This window comes from Rhodamnia argentea, chromosome 6, assembly GCF_020921035.1.
Source record: "Rhodamnia argentea isolate NSW1041297 chromosome 6, ASM2092103v1, whole genome shotgun sequence".
NCBI classification, from domain to species: domain Eukaryota; kingdom Viridiplantae; phylum Streptophyta; class Magnoliopsida; order Myrtales; family Myrtaceae; genus Rhodamnia; species Rhodamnia argentea.
Genome location: NC_063155.1, coordinates 15,753,295 through 15,772,099, shown reverse-complemented (window position 1 = coordinate 15,772,099; position 18,805 = coordinate 15,753,295). Strand labels below are relative to the sequence as shown.

Below are 18,805 nucleotides of genomic sequence, written 5' to 3'. Positions count from 1 at the left end.
GTAATAAATAAACATGAATCATATTACCGAAGTTGCTTATCCGTGAACCTACTGTTTAGTAATTTCTCGACTTCTCTTTTTTCTCTCTCTCGACCACCCAATTCGCTTCTCCTAGAAATGTCTATTCTCTCCTCACAGGCAACGTGTTAGATGTCCGCCCACACCGAAAGAGGCAAATAATACTAAAGAATTTGACATGTAACTAGCAAACAAATAGTTATAAAGCGACTAAGCCAAAGAAATTTAAAAAGATTGTGATGCACCTATTGAAGTATTCATTAGAATTTGACACATCGCTTTCGTGTACTTTAAGCTAAATGGAAATCTTGGCCTCTCCTTGATTCCAAAAACATGTGTACATATTACAATTTAGTGCACAAATTGTCAATAATACAAAGCAAAGTATTCTTGCTTAGTTCCTCATCATAACTCCGACACATGGCAATAGAATGTTTATTTATGATGTAATATACAAGCTTCCGGAGGCTTAATTAATTTCGCCAATCGCCGCACTCTGAATCATAAACAATTTACTTTTCCCATTCACAAATAGATTCAATTATCAAAGAGTTCTCTTCATGTTGTGGTGCAAAAATATGGTACCTTTTCACGTTTCACCGTTAGATTCTATACTGGTTATTAAACCGGTTTTGTTAACTAGGTCTTTTATGGTATTTGTTAATCTTACTTGATAAATAAAGATTTTCAGTTTCAACTTCCCGATCAAGCGTCAAACCAGGAAGACGATGTTTTGAAATGACAAATCTTCTTTATTTAAATATTTAACAAATGTATTGAGATTTACTTTTAGGCTCCCATTATTTTGCGACATACGAATAATTTGAGAAGTATTTTCTGAAAACGATTGCTTATAGAAATGAATAAATAAAAAAATATTTTCATTGTCCACAAAAATATGTCAACATAAATTATTTGTTTGCAAAAAACAAAAGGAGCACAAATATAAAAAAAAAAAAAATCGACAACTGTTCCAAAGCACTTGTAAAAAACGAGAGAGAAGGCTGTACCGTTGGTTTTCTTCTTCAAAACCCTCCTCTTTTATACTCAAACTCGCCTCTTCCTCTGGTTGTTCAAGCAAATAAAACTTTAAACCCTACTCTCATTCAATCTCGCCATTCACACACTCACTCCATAGCCGAAGTTACCCACATACGCCGACCAACCTCTGTCTGTCTCGTTCCAGAAACCGGGTTCGATCCTCCTCCTCCTCCTTCTCCTTGCTTTGATCGGAATCTTTCTTGAAGCGTGCGGAATTCGATCTCCTGAAAGTCTCTATAAGCTTCCGGAGATGCATACCCTTGGGTTGCTGAGAATTAGATTTTTCAACTTTCTCATTTCGTTTTCATGGCTCTGTTTGTTCTACGGTTCTTTGCTTCATTCTACGACCTGACCTCAAGAATCTGTTGTTTAGTGCTTTTGGTTGGCAATCCGTGAGGCTCTGTTTTGCAACTGTGATCCCTGCATTGGATCTTCATTCGTTCTGTGTCTCGCTTGTTCTTTCTTCAATCCGTGCCATGGTAGTTTTCGTTTTGGAAGTAGTAAATATTTTGTGAATTGCTTCGTTTATTTTTTTGGCAACGCAGTATTTTGGGACGTTCTCTCTTTGGTCAAGGATGGCACACTATACCCATCAATGTCGTTCACCGGCTGCACACACAGCCGCTCCTGATGCAGTTGCACGTGAATTCAACCATCCGGCGATTGATCTCAACCGTCCACCTCCAGATGATCTGATGGACGATCAGGATTCGAATTCGTCCATCTCTGGTGGCAGGAGTGTTGCCTCTTCAGATCAATCTGGGGCTCCTCCGTTGCTGGTCATCGGCAGCAGGTTGATGGAACTCAACGAGGAAGACTATGTCCATCACCTTATCAAGGAGCACTTGGTCTCGAGGCTAGCTATGGTTGGGGTGCAAGTTACCTCGGTCGCAGTCCACAGAAATTGCTACTCTGATTTCTTGGCAAAAGCACGGGGCCGAAGTGTTCCAAATTTATTCACGGGCAATGCAGGAGAAAGGCGGCGACAACACCGCCAACGTAAAGTTTGCATGGTATGCAGTCTCGAAGCAAGAGGCATCCAACATCTTGTCCTGTGGCTTTGGCTACTGTGGGAAGCCTGATAACAATGGCTCGTATGATTGTGGAGTTTATTTTGCTCCTTATGGTTATCCTCTTGAAGAGTATCCTTTCGTTTCCCTTTTATTGCGTAAACAACTGATGGATACTATTTGGAAAATGGTACGATCAAGAAGATATGTTAATTTAGCACATTAGTAAATTTCCATTTCAAGCTATGATTGGTTAAATCTGATACGAGTATATTTCGCGAGCATATTCTTTCTTTACTGATGTTAGTATGCTTTGCATGTGATGACGTAGGCCTTATTTTCTCTGTAATGCTTTGGCTACTTAAATCCGCTGCTATAAATTGCATAAATAATTGGGAGAGATACCGTTTAGAAAGTTGATCACCAAGCATTTATTGATGGGTTAATATATTTCCCTTGTAAGCTATGACCGATTGAATTTATAGAACGAGTTTGTTTCACAAGCATGTTTCATAAGCATGTTGTTTCTTGACTCATGTTAGTAAGTTGTGCATGTGATGATATTGGCCTTAGATAGTTTCTCTGTAATGCTTCGACAGTGTAATAACCGCTCCTTTCGATGAAGATGGCCTAAGGCATCTGTTGCTTTGTCATGTCATACTGGGGAAAATGGAGCTTGTCGGTCTTGGCTCAGGACAATGTTATCTCAGTTCGGAAGAGTACAACTCGGGCATTGGCGACATATCATTTCTGAGGAGATACATAATTCGGAGCACTCACACTAAAACTCGCGTGTTGCCGGTGTACATTGTCAGCTTTAAAGTCTCTTGTGGCTTAAGAGGTAATGAATTTTTCTTTCTCAATGCTATTTTTGCATTAACCATGTTTGTGTGTTCAACTTTGTCTGTTCTGGCAACCTTGTCTGACGATTTGTAAGATAAATATGAAATAGGGTTCTTGACAACTCCAGAGAAGCCGGGGAAATCAACCACCCCTTGGACATCATTTTCGATTTTGGTTTGGGAACTCTTGAAGATCTTACCTCCATCTCATGTCAGTTTGATCTCCACGTATCATAAGGACCAAAAAGCAAGTGCCCCATCAACATAGTCATGACTTAGCTCTTGGCATTTAAGCTTTATCTTCTGCTTACCAATAATTTTGAAATTAGCTCAACACATTATCATCCTTTTCCAGGAGGGGAATATTACAAGGCATGAGCTGATACAAAAATTAAGGCAAATAGCAGGGGATAGGTTGCTGAATAGATGTATTGAAAATCTCAGAATAAAGGTGTGGATTATCGTTCTTTTGATAAACAGTAGTTCAAAGTATCATAAGGACCACAAAGCAAGTGCCACATCAACATTGTCATCACTTAGTTCTTGGCTTTTAAGCTTTATTTTATGCTTACCTTTAATTTCGAAATGAGTATAACACATTATCATCTTTTTCCAGGCGGGAAGATTCCAAAGCATGAGCTGAGACAAATACTCAGGCAAATAACAGGGGATAGGTTGCTGATTGAAATCATTAAACATTTCATACATAAGGTGTGGATCACGATTTCTTTGATAAACAGTAACCTTTATCTTAGTTATTGGTTTTTAAGCTATATCTTCTGCTTGCCTTTAATTTGAAATCAACTTAACACATTATCATCATTTTACAGGAGAGTAAGATTCCAAGGCATGAGCTGATGCAAAACTTCATGCAAATAGCAGAGGATAGGTTGCTGATTGAAATCGCTAAAATTCTCGAAACTAAGGTGTGGATAATGCTTCCCTTGATAAACAATAGTTTGGACGCACATCTATAGCTTTGATGTCAAGTCATGATATAGAGAGCTTAGGTTGCATTATAATAATATACACCACAGAAGTGAGTATAATTTGTTCCGTTTTACAGCAATTTGAGGCGTGAAGCGGAAGATAATGGGACTATGGATGGTCTTGAATATGAAGGAGATGTGAGGTGTGTTGATAAGACCGGATTTCATTTTGATTAGTTCCTAGCGCATAGCAGCATGAGCAAATGGTACACATGGTGTGGACGAGGAGGTCCATCGGGAATCATAGATAGAAAAAAGACTCCTTTGGAATTTGTAAGATCTGCTGATCTTGTGGAGTGTTTATGTTTGCTCATAATCATCAGCAGTAGTTTTCTCTTGGTTCTTTTGTGGCATGACTGTTTTTGATGGAGATGGAGACCTTTGGAATTTGTTTGACCAGCTTGTCTTTTGGAATATTTGTTTGTTTACGGTCGTTAACTATAGTTTTCCCTTGGTTATCATGTCACATGACTGTTTGTGTCCAATGGAGAATGGGCAATCCTAGTGAAAGCAAAAGTTTTCTTTGATTGACATGTTATGGGAATATTCATTGTATGATCTGCGTAATTACGTGGCATGTAATAACATTTCCATCTAATAACATATCATGACACAACCAGATCCTGAAGTTCCTGTGACAAGTCTAGATGAAAATGGTGGAATAGTGCTTTAGCTAGGAATAGTTGGAAACGGCTTCTATTGGACTTGGACACGGCTCCAGCAGTAATAATGTAATTGAGTTACAGTCATAGAGGTCGAAGGTCTGATACTGGAATGATTTTATTCAGTGAATGGTCACCTGTATTAGGTTCCTTTCTTGCTTGCCGATATATTTATCAGAATAGGAACTCTGGACGGCGAAAGGCTATTTACACAGCCCAATTGTCGAGTTCGGTTCGGACTGTTATTTTTGCATGTAGCGTTCGCTTTTTATCGACTGACTGTTCGCTTTCTTTTGGTTAGGCTAGAGATGTTTTCTCTTTTTCGGAATAGAAATGGCCATGTTACACGGGGCAATTTGCAGTCATTTTAGTGTGTAAAGTACATTAGTTGTTGTAGCTTGGCTTTCGGTTTAAATGGTCCCGGGAAACCCGTAAATTTATTATGAAATGTTCTAGTCGGGTTTATGAGGCCTTAAGTGCAATATTTAGCGATCCTTGATGCAGTGATACCAACTCGCCAAGCCTAAGGTCAGGATTTGGGATGGCGGAAAATGATTTTTGTCCCTGGCTGCATGAACCATCTCCCGAAGTATGTGGCCGAAAAGGTTAGGTTACCCGAAAGATGATTATCGGTACTGTCTTATATTCGAACCGAAGCACGAACCAACCCAAATTTTCAAGTATTTGCGGTTCGTGTCTTGTTTGGGTCGGGTAATGGCTTAAATTTTAGGTATTATAAAAAATTCGGGCCAAGTCGGGTCTTGTTTCGGTTCGAGCACTTGCGACGTGGGAATATCGCTCGTTTGTATAAATTTGGTTTTTTACTAAAAATTAGTCGTATCTTATATACTTATTTTGGCATCTCTGGTTTTGTTAATAAAAAAGATATTCCTTAAACGTTTCAAAAAATTTAAAATTTTCATATCGAATATGTGTGAATTTGGAGCCCCCTTGATCTTGACTCGAATCAAACCGGATTTGCCGTTCCGCACTTGATTGGATTATATGCTCATGTTCACCACCTTGTATCCAAAGAGTGATGGCCGGCACTTCATACTCGCGTGTTAAATTCAGGAGTATGTATTAATGTCAAGTTGTGCTATTGCAAAGTATTATATCGGTACTAAGTATTTTGAAAAACTTATGTTTTCTTATCTTGGTAGCAGAAACTTACGTGTTTTAAATTGTCAATGTGTCTCATTTTATGATTTGCCAATGTCTACTTGCATATCGTGTCAAGTCCTATCTGAAGATGTCACCATTGAAATAGTCGCTCTGTTAACTGGTATGTAAAGTCCATCTGATCAGAGATGCAAGGGCCCTGAGTTACTTAGAAATTCACATTATCAAAATGAATACGGCAAACAAAGTATGCAAAAAATTCGGTGGGAGAAATTCACATATGGGACCACTATCCGTTAAATAGCAGTATCAATTTCATTTGCAATTCTATTTCATTGTAGAGAATGCCAGACAGTTGGTCACATCAAATGTGCTACATGTCCGGTAAGCCCCCATCATATAGCTACTTTCTTTCTAAAACAACCTTGGTTAAGCTTGAAACATGAGATTTGGACGAATGAGCTACAAGGAGACAAGTTGAAAGCAAAATCCTACTGCGAAGAAGTTCAAATAGAGAGAGAGATGAGGTTCTTCCTATGAATTGCGAATTTCAAAGAAGAAAAGTAATTCCTTCTATTTCTTATTGCTTATATTCTTACATCGAACATAATATATAAATAGAGTGTAGGATAGCTATATAGTAGAAAGAAAATGAAAACAGAAGAGGAAAATACTTCCTACTTCCTAAATCTAATGATCTACTTCCTAACTTAGAGGATTCGGAAATAAAATAAATGGGAACAAAATATAATTGTATCCTAAGATTTTCTCCTAATCCTTCAACACCTCCCTCAAGTTGGTGCGTAAATATCTATGATGCCCAACTTGCCGATGAGGGACTCGAAGTTAGGTCTGAACAGTCACTTCATAAGAATGTAAGCTATTTGTTGTGCTGTTAGCGTAAATGGTGTACAAATAGTTCTTGCATCAATCTTCTCCTTGATAAAGTGTCTGTTGATCTCAACATACTTAGTTCTGTCATATTACACTAAATTATGTATAATGTTGATTGTAGCCTTGTTGTCACAATACAGCTTCATAGGCAACTTAACCGTACTTGAAGTTCTTCTAGTACTCATCTTAGCCACAACATCTCACAAGTTCCATGGGCCATTGCTTGGTGTTCTACTTTTGAACTACTTCTTGCCATGACGTTCTGCTTCTTACTTTGCCAAGTAATCAAGTTCCCCTAGACATAAGTACAATATCCCGAAGTCGACCTTCCGTCAGTAATTGACCTTGCCTAGTCCGTATCCGTGTAAGCTTTAATTTCTTATTGAGTAGACCTTTTGAATAGCGGAACTTTTCCGGGTGTGCTCTTTAGGTATCTTAGGATTCTATACACAGCCTCAAAATGTTTTTTTTTTAGGGAGAATGCATAAATTGGCTTACCATACCGATAACAAAGGTAATATTTGGTCGAGTATGCGATAAATAAATCGGTTTCCCTACTAGCTTTTGGTATCTTGATGTATCAACACGAAACCCATCTTTGTCATCTCCAAGTTTTTTATTAGGAGCTATCGGAGTTTCCACAGGTCTACAACCACTCATTCCAATCTCTTTCGGAAGATCCAGGGCATATTTCCTTTGTGAAACCACAATTCCCTTTTTTGACCGAGCTACCTCCATTCCAAGGAAATACCTTAGAGTTCCCAAATCCTTGATATCAAATTTAGACGCTAGACATTCTTTTAACCTATTCATCTTGGCTATACCATTCTCGGTGAGAATGATGTCGTCTACATACACTATCGGGATTGCAACCTTCCCATCACGAAAATGCTTTACAAAAATGGTATGATTAGCTTGTCCGTGAAAATACCCTTGTTTCTTCACAAACTTCTGAAACTAGGTCCTTGGTGACAGTTTTAATCCATATAGTGACTTCTTCAATATATAAACCTTTGATCCAAACTTTCTATCAAATCTCGGGGAAAATCCATGTATACTTCTTCCGCCAAATCTCCATTTAGAAATGCATTTTTCACATCTAGTTGTTGTAGAAGCCAATCAAGGTTGGCTGCAAAGAATAGGAATACTCTAATAGTGTTCGGTTTTGCAATTGGAGCGAAGGTCTCAAAGTAATCGATGCCAAAGGTCTAGGTGAATCCTTTGGCAACCATCCGAGCTTTATACCTTTCAAGGGACCCATCAAATCTATGCTTGGTCGTGAATAACCACTTGCATCCAACTGTGGTCTTTTCCTTGGGTAGATCCGCCACATCTCCCGCTCCATTTTTTCCTAGAGCTTTCATCTCCTCAAGGATTGCTTCCTTCCACTCAAGAATTTATAGACCATCCTGCACAATTTTTGGAATCTCCACACATGACAAGGTCAAGGTAGAGGCACAAAAACTGGGTAGAATTTTTCGCAAGACAAATAATGAGACATAGGATGTTTGGTACAAGACCAAACTCCTTTTTGAATAGCAATAGGTATGTCAAGTTCATCAGTAAACTTATTTTCTTGAATAAGAACATGTTGGAAATATTGAGTTGGAACATTACCCGATGATTTTATGGAGTTCTGGTTATGCCTTGGCTTGGACTCATGGCACCTTAATGGAGAAGAAGACTGCTTTGAGTTTTGTTTCTTCTCGTGTGGACCTTAGAATAAGATGGGAGCTCAATATTTTGGGTACTACTTTTGCACATGTTATGCTCACAAGTAGGATGCGATGCCAAAATAGGTGGATCCGAAATTTCATTCTTTAAGAAACATGGCTCAAAATCGGGGAAAAGTACATTAGAAGTGTCATAACTTGTGTACGGCGTTCACTTGAGTGCCATAACTTTCAAAACGTTCACTTAAGTGTCATTACTTTAAAAAATTGTTTACTTGAGTGTTACGTCGGAGTAAAATCGTTCACTTAAGTGCTACAGTAACTTTTTTAGTATGCCATGTCAGCTTTCCGGCATGCTACGTTAACTTTGCTAGCATGCCACGTCAGCTTTTTTAGCGTCCACGTCAACATGGCATTCAAGTAAACGATTTTTGAAAGTTATGGCACTTAAGTGAACGTTTTGAAAGTTATGGCACTTAAGTGAACGCCGTACAAAGGTTATGGCACTTCTAGTGTACTTTTCCCCTCAAAATCAGGTATAAGAGTTGCGTGAATAGGATTTTTAGGAAAAGAATTTTCAGGTTCTACAAGATGAAAAGACTCTATGATGGTGTTGTGCGAATCTACACTTTCTTTTCTTCCCCGAAGATGAGCTCCAAAAATAGGTGTTAATTCAAAGAACGTGACATCCATGGTGACAAACTTTCTTTTTTTGGAAATCGGGTCAAAACATTTATATCCGTTTTGGTTAGGTGCATAACCAACAAACACACATCTTTTTGCTCACGGATCAAGTTTCCCCCGATTTATGTTATAGATGTGGACAAAGGAGGTATAGCCAAATAGTTTTACTGGTAAGGCCAAAGTAAGTCTAGAGGTTGGATAAGTCTTCTGGAGGACTCTCTGGGGTGCTTGAAACTTTAACACTCTAGAAGGCATCCTATTGATAAGATATGTGGATGTGAGAAGAGCTTGACCCCATAAATATGTGGGAACTTTAGTTGTAAATAGTAGGGCTCTAGTTACTTCTAAAAGGTACTTATTCTTTCTCTCTACCGCCCCATTTGTTGAGAGGTGTCAGGGTAAGAACTTTGATGCACAATTCCCTTTTCCAAGAAAAATTGCCCCAGAATTTTATTAAAATATTCTTTCCCACTGTCACTCCTGAAAATCTAGATTTTCACTTCAAACTGTGCTTGTATCATGCTATAAATTTTTTTGAAAATAGTCTCTAGCTCAGATTTCTTTTTTAACAAGTACACCCAACTCACCCTCATATAATCATCAATAAATATGACAAAGAATTTCTTTTCTAAGGGCATAGGAATTCTAGATGGGCCCCAAACATACTATGAATTAATGAGAATAGTTTGGACAGCCTATAGGTTTGCGAGGAAAAATTGATTCGGTGATGTTTGGCTAATTCACAGAGTTGACACTGAAATGAAGATGGACTTTTATTCAAAAACAACTTTGGGAACAAGAACTTTAAATATTGAAAATTCAGATGACCTTGCCTATAATGCCATAACATAATATCATCATCCTTACAAATAGTAATAGATTCGAAATATCTATCCTAAACTTGTCTACTTGAGGTTGTTCCATCTTCAAAGAAACAAAGCCCTCCACTCTCTTTAGCACTGCCAATCGTCCTCCCCGAGGTCAAGTCCCGAAACTCACAATGAGATGAAAAAAAATTAGCTCTATTCTTTTGATCATATGTTATTTTATTAATGGACAACAAATTACAAGATAGCTTTGGGACATGAAGAACATTATGAAGTGTGAAGGTAGGTGAGAGCTTGATGGATCCTAATCTAGCTATAGCTGAAAGAGAACCATCTACAATTATGATTGTTTTTTTTATTTCCTACACAGATTGTAGGGAGAAAAGAGTTTTGAACAACCTATCATATGATCAGTGGCTCCTGAATCGAGAATCCATGGAGTATTTTGGAGTGGATTTTCTATGAGGAAAGCAGTAGAAAAATGATTACCTTTTTGGGCTAAAGAACAAGATGGATTTAAAGAAGGTTGTGGAGATTGAAGGATTTTGTATAGGTGCTCTAATTGGTCCTTTGTGAATGGAACTAAATTTGACTTGATTCGCTCTTCATTTGTTGCTTGGAACGCATGGCCATCGCTATTGCTCCTTCTCTTCGAGCCTTCTTTCTTCCAATTCTGTGGTTTCCCATGAATTTTCGAACAGGTTTCTTTCGTATGCCATGGTTTTTTGCAATGCTCACACCATGGTTTCTCCCTCCTATCGTCTTCAAAATCAAAACCCTGAGCTACAAGTGCAGAATTTTCAGATATGGATCACATTTGTTTCTGAATCATGCAGCATGATTCGCCTCCAAGATTCCTCCCTTCTAACTTTAGAGAAAACTTCGGGGATGGATGGTAGAGGTTTTTGACCAAGGATCCTGCCTCTCACCTCATCCAAGCTTCGATTGAGGCCTACTAAAATCCTGTATACTCTATCATTCTCTTCTCTCTTCATTTATCTCTTGCAATGAATCGGACTTTCCCATGAATCATCATAGCATTGATCTAATTCCTGCCACAAGGTCACCATTTAATTGTAGTAAATAGTAACCTCACGATCCCCTTGCCTTGATTGCCATAGCTTTGTCTTTAGTTCAAAGATTCGGGAAGAGTTCTCCAAATCAGAATACGTTTCTTTCACAACGTCCTACACATCTTTAGCTGTCGGAAGGAATAGGTGTGGTTTTCCAATTGTCGGTTCCATGGAATTGATCAGCTGGGCAATCACTAAGGAGTTCTTGGATCTCTAAGTCTTCCTATAAGGAACTCTTTTTGTTGGTTCCGTCACCTCGCCTATCAAGTCGCCTAGCTTTCCTTTGCCATCAATTGCTAGTTTCACCGATTGAGCCCACTCGAAATAATTTTGGCCATTCAATCGGTGAATAGTTAATAGTAGGTTGGAGTTCTAAGAGAATTGCTCTCCACTATTGCTCAATTGTACAGAGGAGATCAATTGAATTTTTCTCTAGCATGACACCAGAATCGGTGTCCTAGTCATAGCCGTTTTCACCATAGTAGGAGCCGAATTCAAAACCTCAGCTCTGGTACCATGCATATTCCAAAGAAGAAAAGTAGTTTCTTCTATTTCTTCTTGCTTATATTCTTACATTGAACATACCATATTAATACAATAGGAAGAAAATGAAAACTGAGAAGGAAAAGATTTCCCACTTCATAAATCTAATGATCAACTCCCTAACTTAGAAAATTCGGAAATAAATAAAATAAAATAAATGGTAAGAAAATATAATCATATCCCAAGATTTTCTCCTGATTCTTCTCCATGAACAAAAAAATCGGATTCAAGGGTAATGCAAGTTAAAATAAATGAGACTTTTCAGTGCACCAATGATCATAACCAATGAAGCAAACATCATAGATGTCATCTTCAACACAAATTTCAAAAGTGCATGCCCATGAAAGGCTTAAGCATACTACAAATGCCAAAACTTGTGTACGACGCTCACTTTAAAGCCAAAACTTTCAAAACGTTCACTTAAGTGTCAAATTTTTTGAAAAACACTCACTTTAGTGCCAAGTCTGGTGAGCCATGTCAGCTCAAATATTAATAAAAAAAAATAGTTCACGTCAGATTTCCGATGAACCACGTCAGCTGAAATTGGAGTTAGCATTGGACTGAGCGTTTTTTTTTTTTTTAAATTAGCACTTAAGTGATCGTTTTGAAATTGTTGATACTAAAGTGAGTGCCATCAAGTTTAGGAACTTGTAGTGTACTTTAGCCCCCATGAAACTATCTATAAAGTCATTGCGTATTAGAAATCCGGAAAATTATTGACAAGATCTAGCCACCTTTTCCTCTCCGGTGAAATTGTAGCTGACTATAGAAGACCCCCCCTCTTACAAAACTACCGGAAGAAATAAAACGTTTAAGCGAAGAAGTAGAATCAAGGAAAGTAGATTTGAAGGCAAAGGCAGAAAAACTGGAGGCCTTGGAGAGACAATTTGCAGCAAAACCATTAAAAAAACCTGAGGAGGTAACAAATGAGTCAGTAAAGGTTCTACGTCTACCAATGAAATTTGTGGTGATAATGGAATCAGAAAACATGTGCCTCTGGATTGAAGTGTACTTCAGCAGTCACTAAAAGAAACAGAGCATGAACGCTATTGCTCAACAAGTACAGTGGAATTAGATCAATGAGGGATTGGCACAATTGACTAACAGGCAGTGATTACTCTGATTGAACATCTAATGGCGAACAGTCTTTTGTTTTCCGGAGATGACAGCATACAGCCCCTCTTGTTATGTTTTATTTTTTATTTTTTATTTTTTTCTATGCTGGGTAACTTGCGTGCCGCTATCTGCCAATGTGGTGTTGCAAGAGAGTCCCCATATGTTGATTCACATCTCATTTTTGGCCTGTTCCACTTGGATGTCTGTCTTAAAGCAACCAGTTTCTGCTCATGATTGTACTCCAAGTGATATCCTCAGAGTGTCGAATTAATGTTTCGGACTCTAAACATCCGTTCTTCACAGCCAAATGTTAATTAAACACTAAAGGTAATTATGCTTCGGGTAGTTTTTTCTTTTATTCGAGATTTTCTTTTCTTGCTCAGACAAATAGTTGTTTTAGTTAGTTTTGATTTTGCCTGTGCATCATTATGATGGATTCGTACTTTTTTCTATCACAAAGGCGTATGGTGTTCAGCATGAAAATGATATTTGAAGGCGCTGTACTGTTGTTTCTCAAAACTTGAGAATTGGCAAAGTGCCTCTAATGTTGAAACCAGTATAGAGATTAGAGTTCTAAAATGGCCGAAATTGAGGAAAGCACTCCCATTCTCCTTCATCATCACATATTGGTGAGGACAGAGAGTTCCAGGAACTCCGACAAATTTCACTCGAGATTGTCCTCCATACTTGTCTAACGATGAATCCTCCTCTAAGCTTTTATAAATTGGCCATACTGCAACAACTACAGTTCTAAATACAGAATACTAAACGTTTGAATGAGGCCGTTCCATGGTCACAAGAACTTATTCACTTTATTTGGCTAGTTTTGATGGTTGTACAACTAGATTTTTCACTGTAATACTAACAGAGAACTATGATGTCACCTTCTCTGGAAGTTGAAGTGCCCTATACAGTATGCGAAAAGAGTTGCTAGAACAAAGGGAAAGGCAGTGAGGACGATGGCCACAACATACAATTGATCGTGGTGAAATCCGAAATAATCCTTCAAGAAGGCCGCCACAGTTTTGGTTTCTCCAAACACCATTATTTCCTTATCAATATCTCCATACTGCGAAGTTAATATACCGTTAAGTGCCCATGATGTTGGACACGCATAATACAACCAGATCCACCATTTTGGAATTTTCTGCAGCAATGACAATAAAGATTAATTTCCCAAGCACTAAGTTTTGAGATGTAGGGAATAGTGTTAATGTCCTAGTTGCTGATACATGCATAAGATATCTAAATCTCATAAGATTCATGAACTTCACAATTAGGCACTCTGCATATACAAAGAAAAGAACGTGGAAAAAATGCTTGTGAATGAAGTTAAGAAAATAAAAAAATTAGATCAAACTGCGGTAAATGACATGAATTGCTTACCGGTTTTGGGATCAAAAACCCAGCAAAAAGATTAAAACTTGTGTAGAAGGCAGATTGTAGTATTGCAGCCACCATGAAATTTGGTGTTAGGGACACGAGCAGCATTCCCAGGTAATTGAATGACAGCAATGAGCAGAACATGACATAGGAGTACCAGAAAATCTTGTATGCTGACCCGAAATAACCAATCATCGGATATGTGATGATAACAAATGAAATTACTTGAACCAGTATATATGGTATCTCAACAACAACCTGCGAAATCAGCATAGCACCACAATCTGATTAAATTGTTTTACTCATTCTTGGGTGTCCTTGAACATGATTTGTGCATTTGTTAATAGGGTTGAACATAAATTAACTACTGTGGTAACCAATTTCATCAGCTTCTAATACATCTATACCTGTGCTAGTGAAAAAGCCCAAGAAGAGTACATCCCTGCGAATCTCTCACGATACATGACGGTCCGTGCCATAGCAACATACTGGAGTACTGATGAACAGTTGTTTATGCCCAAGAAGATCACGGCTATATACATCGCACCAAGTATGTTGAATAAGTTCTGCTGGTTGTTTCTAGCAATGAGAATATATGGAGTCAGGAGACATGCCAGTCTCTTAATCGTAGCAGGTCATAAAAAGTTAAACGACCTTATATGACTGAACATGTGCTAGCTAATCGTGCTGACCATTGCGAAAATGCAAAACCCAGCCGAACATTTGACAACCTACAAGGTAGGTACTATGTTTTTAGTTCTTCTTCCTTGTTAAAGATTAGATACTAACAGGATCAGAGAAGTGTTTGCTCAGTTAGCCAGATGTAGACCTTAGATCATCTCAATAAGCTCGCGCCCAGACTCAAGCTCAAATTAACCAAGAGGGATAGTTACTCACAGTTTCTTCCCTTGGTTCCAGAACAGTACCCCGAAGAGAAAAGACGCAGCAAATGTGTGGAGGGTACGCATCAAGTTGTAAGAAGGACTTCTCCAATAGGACAAGTACTGCTTCCAGAGACATGATTTGAATTGTCCCCACCAGTTCTGTGAGAATTGGGAGGAGAAGTGCAAGTCACTAGAACCGATAGGCGGAGTGCTCAACTGCTTTACAAGCTCTTTGTTGGTCCTGGAAGCAAAAACAACACGAGGTTGTATAAAAGTGGATTTTGTCAATGGATTGATCAAGCTGCACATCTTTTAACTAATAAGAGATCAGAGCAGGAACACCAGTTAACTCTGAAGACATCCAGAAACTGAGGAAAGTAAGGTCACGATACAGTAGTTAAGGCTGTGGGTTTATCATTTATATGGCATATCAACTCCCGCAATTTCAAATCTTAGACTCCAGGAGATTATACAGTCTAATGGACAAGAATAAAGAAACCTTTGCTGTTTCTTGATTATGATAGAAAATGGCAGGATAACTTCAAAGTATCCTAATATAATGGACCATCTCAAACAATTATCAAGCATACACACTTTTATTGGGCACACAAGAGTAGCAGTGGATGAACTTACTTATATACTGCCGAGTCTCTGTATATTAGAGCAAAATCAATGCCAAGTTCAGCTTCAGCCGAGGTAGAAGTCACCTCTAGCATCCATGTAGCTGGATTGTAGTTGCTCTTAATCTTTGGCACCCCGGGAATACTCTGTTCAACAGAAGTTGGTTACTGAAGATACAAATAGCAGCAGTTCAAATTAATAAGGATTATGTAGTAACATGGAAAAGAAGAAATTTCGAATCTGCATTTTTCGTGCAACAAACTGACCTCAAAATATTCTATAATCTTGGTCGAGTTATGTCCCAAGGGGCCTGAATAAATCAGCCGTCCACCAGTTTTTAATAAAACCAACTGCTCAGAGAGAGAGAGAGAGAGAGAGAGAGAGAGAGAGAGAGAGAGAGAGAGAGAGAGATTAGGCCATCAAAAATCTAAGATTCTGCTCATGTTGATTCAATCTTCACTATCATCTTCTCTTGTGATCCATATGGAGCCTATTCAGCTAACTGTTTTAGCATGCTGAGAGAAATCCAACTGATTGACATTGTTATATATATATATATATATACATACATACATTAACAAACTTTACCTCATCAAAAGCCTCAAATATGTCAATGCTGGGTTGGTGGATGGTGCAAACTATTGTTCTTCCTGTATCAACTATATTCTTCACTGCTCGCATGACAATCGCAGCAGCTCTAGCATCAAGACCCGTTGTAGGCTCATCCATAAAGATTATGGAAGGATTTGCAACAAGTTCTACAGCGATCGTGAGTCTTTTCCGTTGCTCCGTGGATAGACCACTAACACCAGGTATGCCCACCAAAGAATCTTTTATTCCATCAAGCTCGATAGTCTCCAGGACTTCATTGACAAATTCCTACACATGCAATTCATGATTGTTCTGATACTAGCTGAAGAAAAGCAAATTATCAGAGCCAGGAGTGTAATCTTACTATTTTACGTTTTGAGTCAATCTGAGGATCTAAACGAAGCCAAGCAGAAAATATAAGAGACTCTTTCACAGTGATTTGTGGGGAATGTATGTCCGTTTGCTCGCAGTAACCACAGATTCTTGCAAATGTTTCTTGAATTTTGGGATAGCCACCAACTTTTATTTCTCCTTCAATATAGCCGGTAGTTTTTCTCCCAGAAAGGACATCCATAAGAGTGGTTTTCCCAGCTCCGCTCACACCCATCAATGCGGTAAGAACACCAGGTCTGAATGCGCCTGTGACATCAGAGAGAAGCTGCAGTCTTTTCTGTTCAAACCCTCGTTCTCTCATTTCCTAAGAACCCACAAAGGAAGAATGTAGTGAGAAAGAGACAACATGATTCAATGAATCCAGAAGGTTTAATCTAGCAACTTCAGGATGAGAAAAAAGTTCAAACGGTTACCACAGGAGTGTCTATGTAGTATTGAACATCTTTAAACACGATTGTCAATGGTGTGAAAGGTAAAACCATCCTGCCTGTTTGTGCAGTAAAAAAGCCAATTTTAATGATGGTTGAAGGAACATCAAAGCTAATTGGTGTGCGAATATAATTGCAAACGGGAGAATTAAGGACTTGACCATTTCTTGATTGCACAGGTCCAGCAGAAACTTTCTTTGGCTCTCCATGCTTTATGCTGTCATGAGAATCTTCAGTTTTATGTATATGCAAGTATTTCTCACGTGAAATAATAGCACGTGATGATCCCGGAGCTGTAAGTTTTAAAGTGATTTCATGAGCATCCTTGGCACTAATGCTCCAAAAAGTGAAGTCTAGATGCACAAATGACCAACTTACGCTTCAAGAAACTTAAGGCCAAAGTGAAACCGATGTTGAACAGTAAGGTAAACCCCAATAAGGCACCAACTGATACCCAAAATAGATACCCATCAAAGTTTAGTCCTCGGCTTGCAAGGGTTGCTTGCCCAATTGTAGTGTTTCCAGACAATATCTGTGAATATGCATTTAAAGCAAGAACAAGTCCGATTGCATTAAAAGACAAAAAAGTTAGTTGAATCTACGGGTTATGTAAGCAAAAACAAGTTAAAAATCCATTGAGAAATGTAGAGGAAGTTAGTTCTGCCAGTGGATTGCAAAACTGTACCCACTACGTCTTAATGAAAGGATTTTTCATTTCCAATAGAGTACAGAGTACCAAAATATTATAGAGTGGATATGATCATTGCTCCAGAAATTGTGTTGCATTAAAGTCAGTTAACTGGATGAGTTCATAATCACTAATGAGACACTCTGATTTCAAGCAAGAAGTTAGCAAAGATAAATTACCAGAATAAAATCATAGAATCTAAAGATTATCAACATCTATCTGTTAACTGAGGCCCTCAGATCTATAAACAGCTCGACTCATTTCTTGTCCTCACACTAAGAACACCACAAAGAAGAGAATATTTTAGTAGCCAAGCTGGTTTAACTAAATGACAGCACTAGCATGTTGAAATACTTTTCTAGAATAAAATGGGTTAAGTGATTTCTCCATATGATAGAAAGTGTCTTCTTGTATTTTGAGCTACAGCAGCCAAATACTTGTTCTCACTTCTACAAGCCCTCACCTTTTTCCATCGTGGAGCATCAAATTCATTAACAGAAAGTCCGATTTCTCCATATGATATTGGAGAGATCCAGAAACCCCACTTCAACCACGCAGGCATAGAGGCTGCAGCGAGAAGGAGAAATATTAAGCCTCACTTATTTATCCAAAACCAAACCGAATAGATATTCTAACAGCCTTACATTTCGGGATGATGAAACCGCCAAATAGCATCACTATCAGAATTGCAAAACTACCAGCTGTGGTGGAAGCAACCACAGTTTGAAAGATTGAGGCGAGAAAACGGTACATGGATATTGAGGACAGGTGCACAGAGAACAAAAGTATTAGTTGGCGGAAGAACCTGCATAAATAAGCATAAAACAACAGAAGTCATGACTTATGAGTAAAATGCCAATACGACTTTATAGAGGGTATTGAAAATGTAACAGAAGTTTAAGGAGGAGGTAATGGAAGGTCGTATAAGGAAGAACTCTCGTTAAAACTCACCTGCCTGCCTCAGGACTATATCCAATCACATAATATGTAAGCGATGTCCAAACCACAGATTCCAGCAGTGAAAGAGGAAGTTTCAGTATAGATGCTGGAATTGCATAAGCCCAAGCAGGGTAAAAGTACAGCTCCTTTTGTTTATAGAAAACTGCAAGCCTTGCAACAGTCAATGCCGATTCTGGTATTCCATCAACGAGGAGTATGACTAGCGCGTAAAACAGAGAGCCCATATAGTAGTTGGCATGAAAAACATCTATTCCCATCCGAGTCCGCAAGAATACAGTCATCGTGATAGATGCAATGAAAATAAGCTGCATGAAGAAACGTCAATAATCAACTTCTAAAGTTCCTTTTATATATGAAATCAGG

At 38.4% G+C, this 18,805-nt stretch overlaps 1 protein-coding gene and 1 pseudogene across 3 annotated transcripts in view; one reads left to right on the top strand and one right to left on the bottom strand.

The window, feature by feature from the left end:
* The first annotated feature begins 1,125 nt into the window (after nucleotides 1–1,125).
* On the top strand, nucleotides 1,126–3,888 carry LOC125315498 (annotated as a pseudogene).
* Nucleotides 3,889–13,227: 9,339 nt separating this feature from the next.
* LOC115756167 (pleiotropic drug resistance protein 3-like) overlaps nucleotides 13,228–18,805 on the bottom strand; it is a 52,034-nt gene continuing 46,456 nt past the window's right edge. The window contains exons 11-24 of one of the 3 annotated variants that reach the window (XM_048281089.1): nucleotides 18,434–18,747; nucleotides 18,127–18,287; nucleotides 17,946–18,049; nucleotides 17,173–17,326; nucleotides 16,956–17,087; nucleotides 16,780–16,853; nucleotides 16,338–16,670; nucleotides 15,971–16,261; nucleotides 15,649–15,732; nucleotides 15,395–15,528; nucleotides 14,775–15,002; nucleotides 14,285–14,456; nucleotides 13,881–14,135; nucleotides 13,228–13,641 (exon numbers count right to left, since the gene is read on the bottom strand). In XM_048281089.1, coding sequence (XP_048137046.1) covers nucleotides 13,375–13,641; nucleotides 13,881–14,135; nucleotides 14,285–14,456; nucleotides 14,775–15,002; nucleotides 15,395–15,528; nucleotides 15,649–15,732; nucleotides 15,971–16,261; nucleotides 16,338–16,670; nucleotides 16,780–16,853; nucleotides 16,956–17,087; nucleotides 17,173–17,326; nucleotides 17,946–18,049; nucleotides 18,127–18,287; nucleotides 18,434–18,747 — 2,703 coding nt within the window. In that variant the 3' untranslated portion in view covers nucleotides 13,228–13,374. Of the gene's footprint in view, nucleotides 13,642–13,880; nucleotides 14,136–14,284; nucleotides 14,457–14,774; nucleotides 15,003–15,394; nucleotides 15,529–15,648; nucleotides 15,733–15,970; nucleotides 16,262–16,337; nucleotides 16,671–16,779; nucleotides 17,088–17,172; nucleotides 17,327–17,945; nucleotides 18,050–18,126; nucleotides 18,288–18,433; nucleotides 18,748–18,805 lie in introns of all 3 variants that reach the window. The other 2 variants (XM_048281090.1, XM_048281091.1) reach the window with 2 other exon arrangements.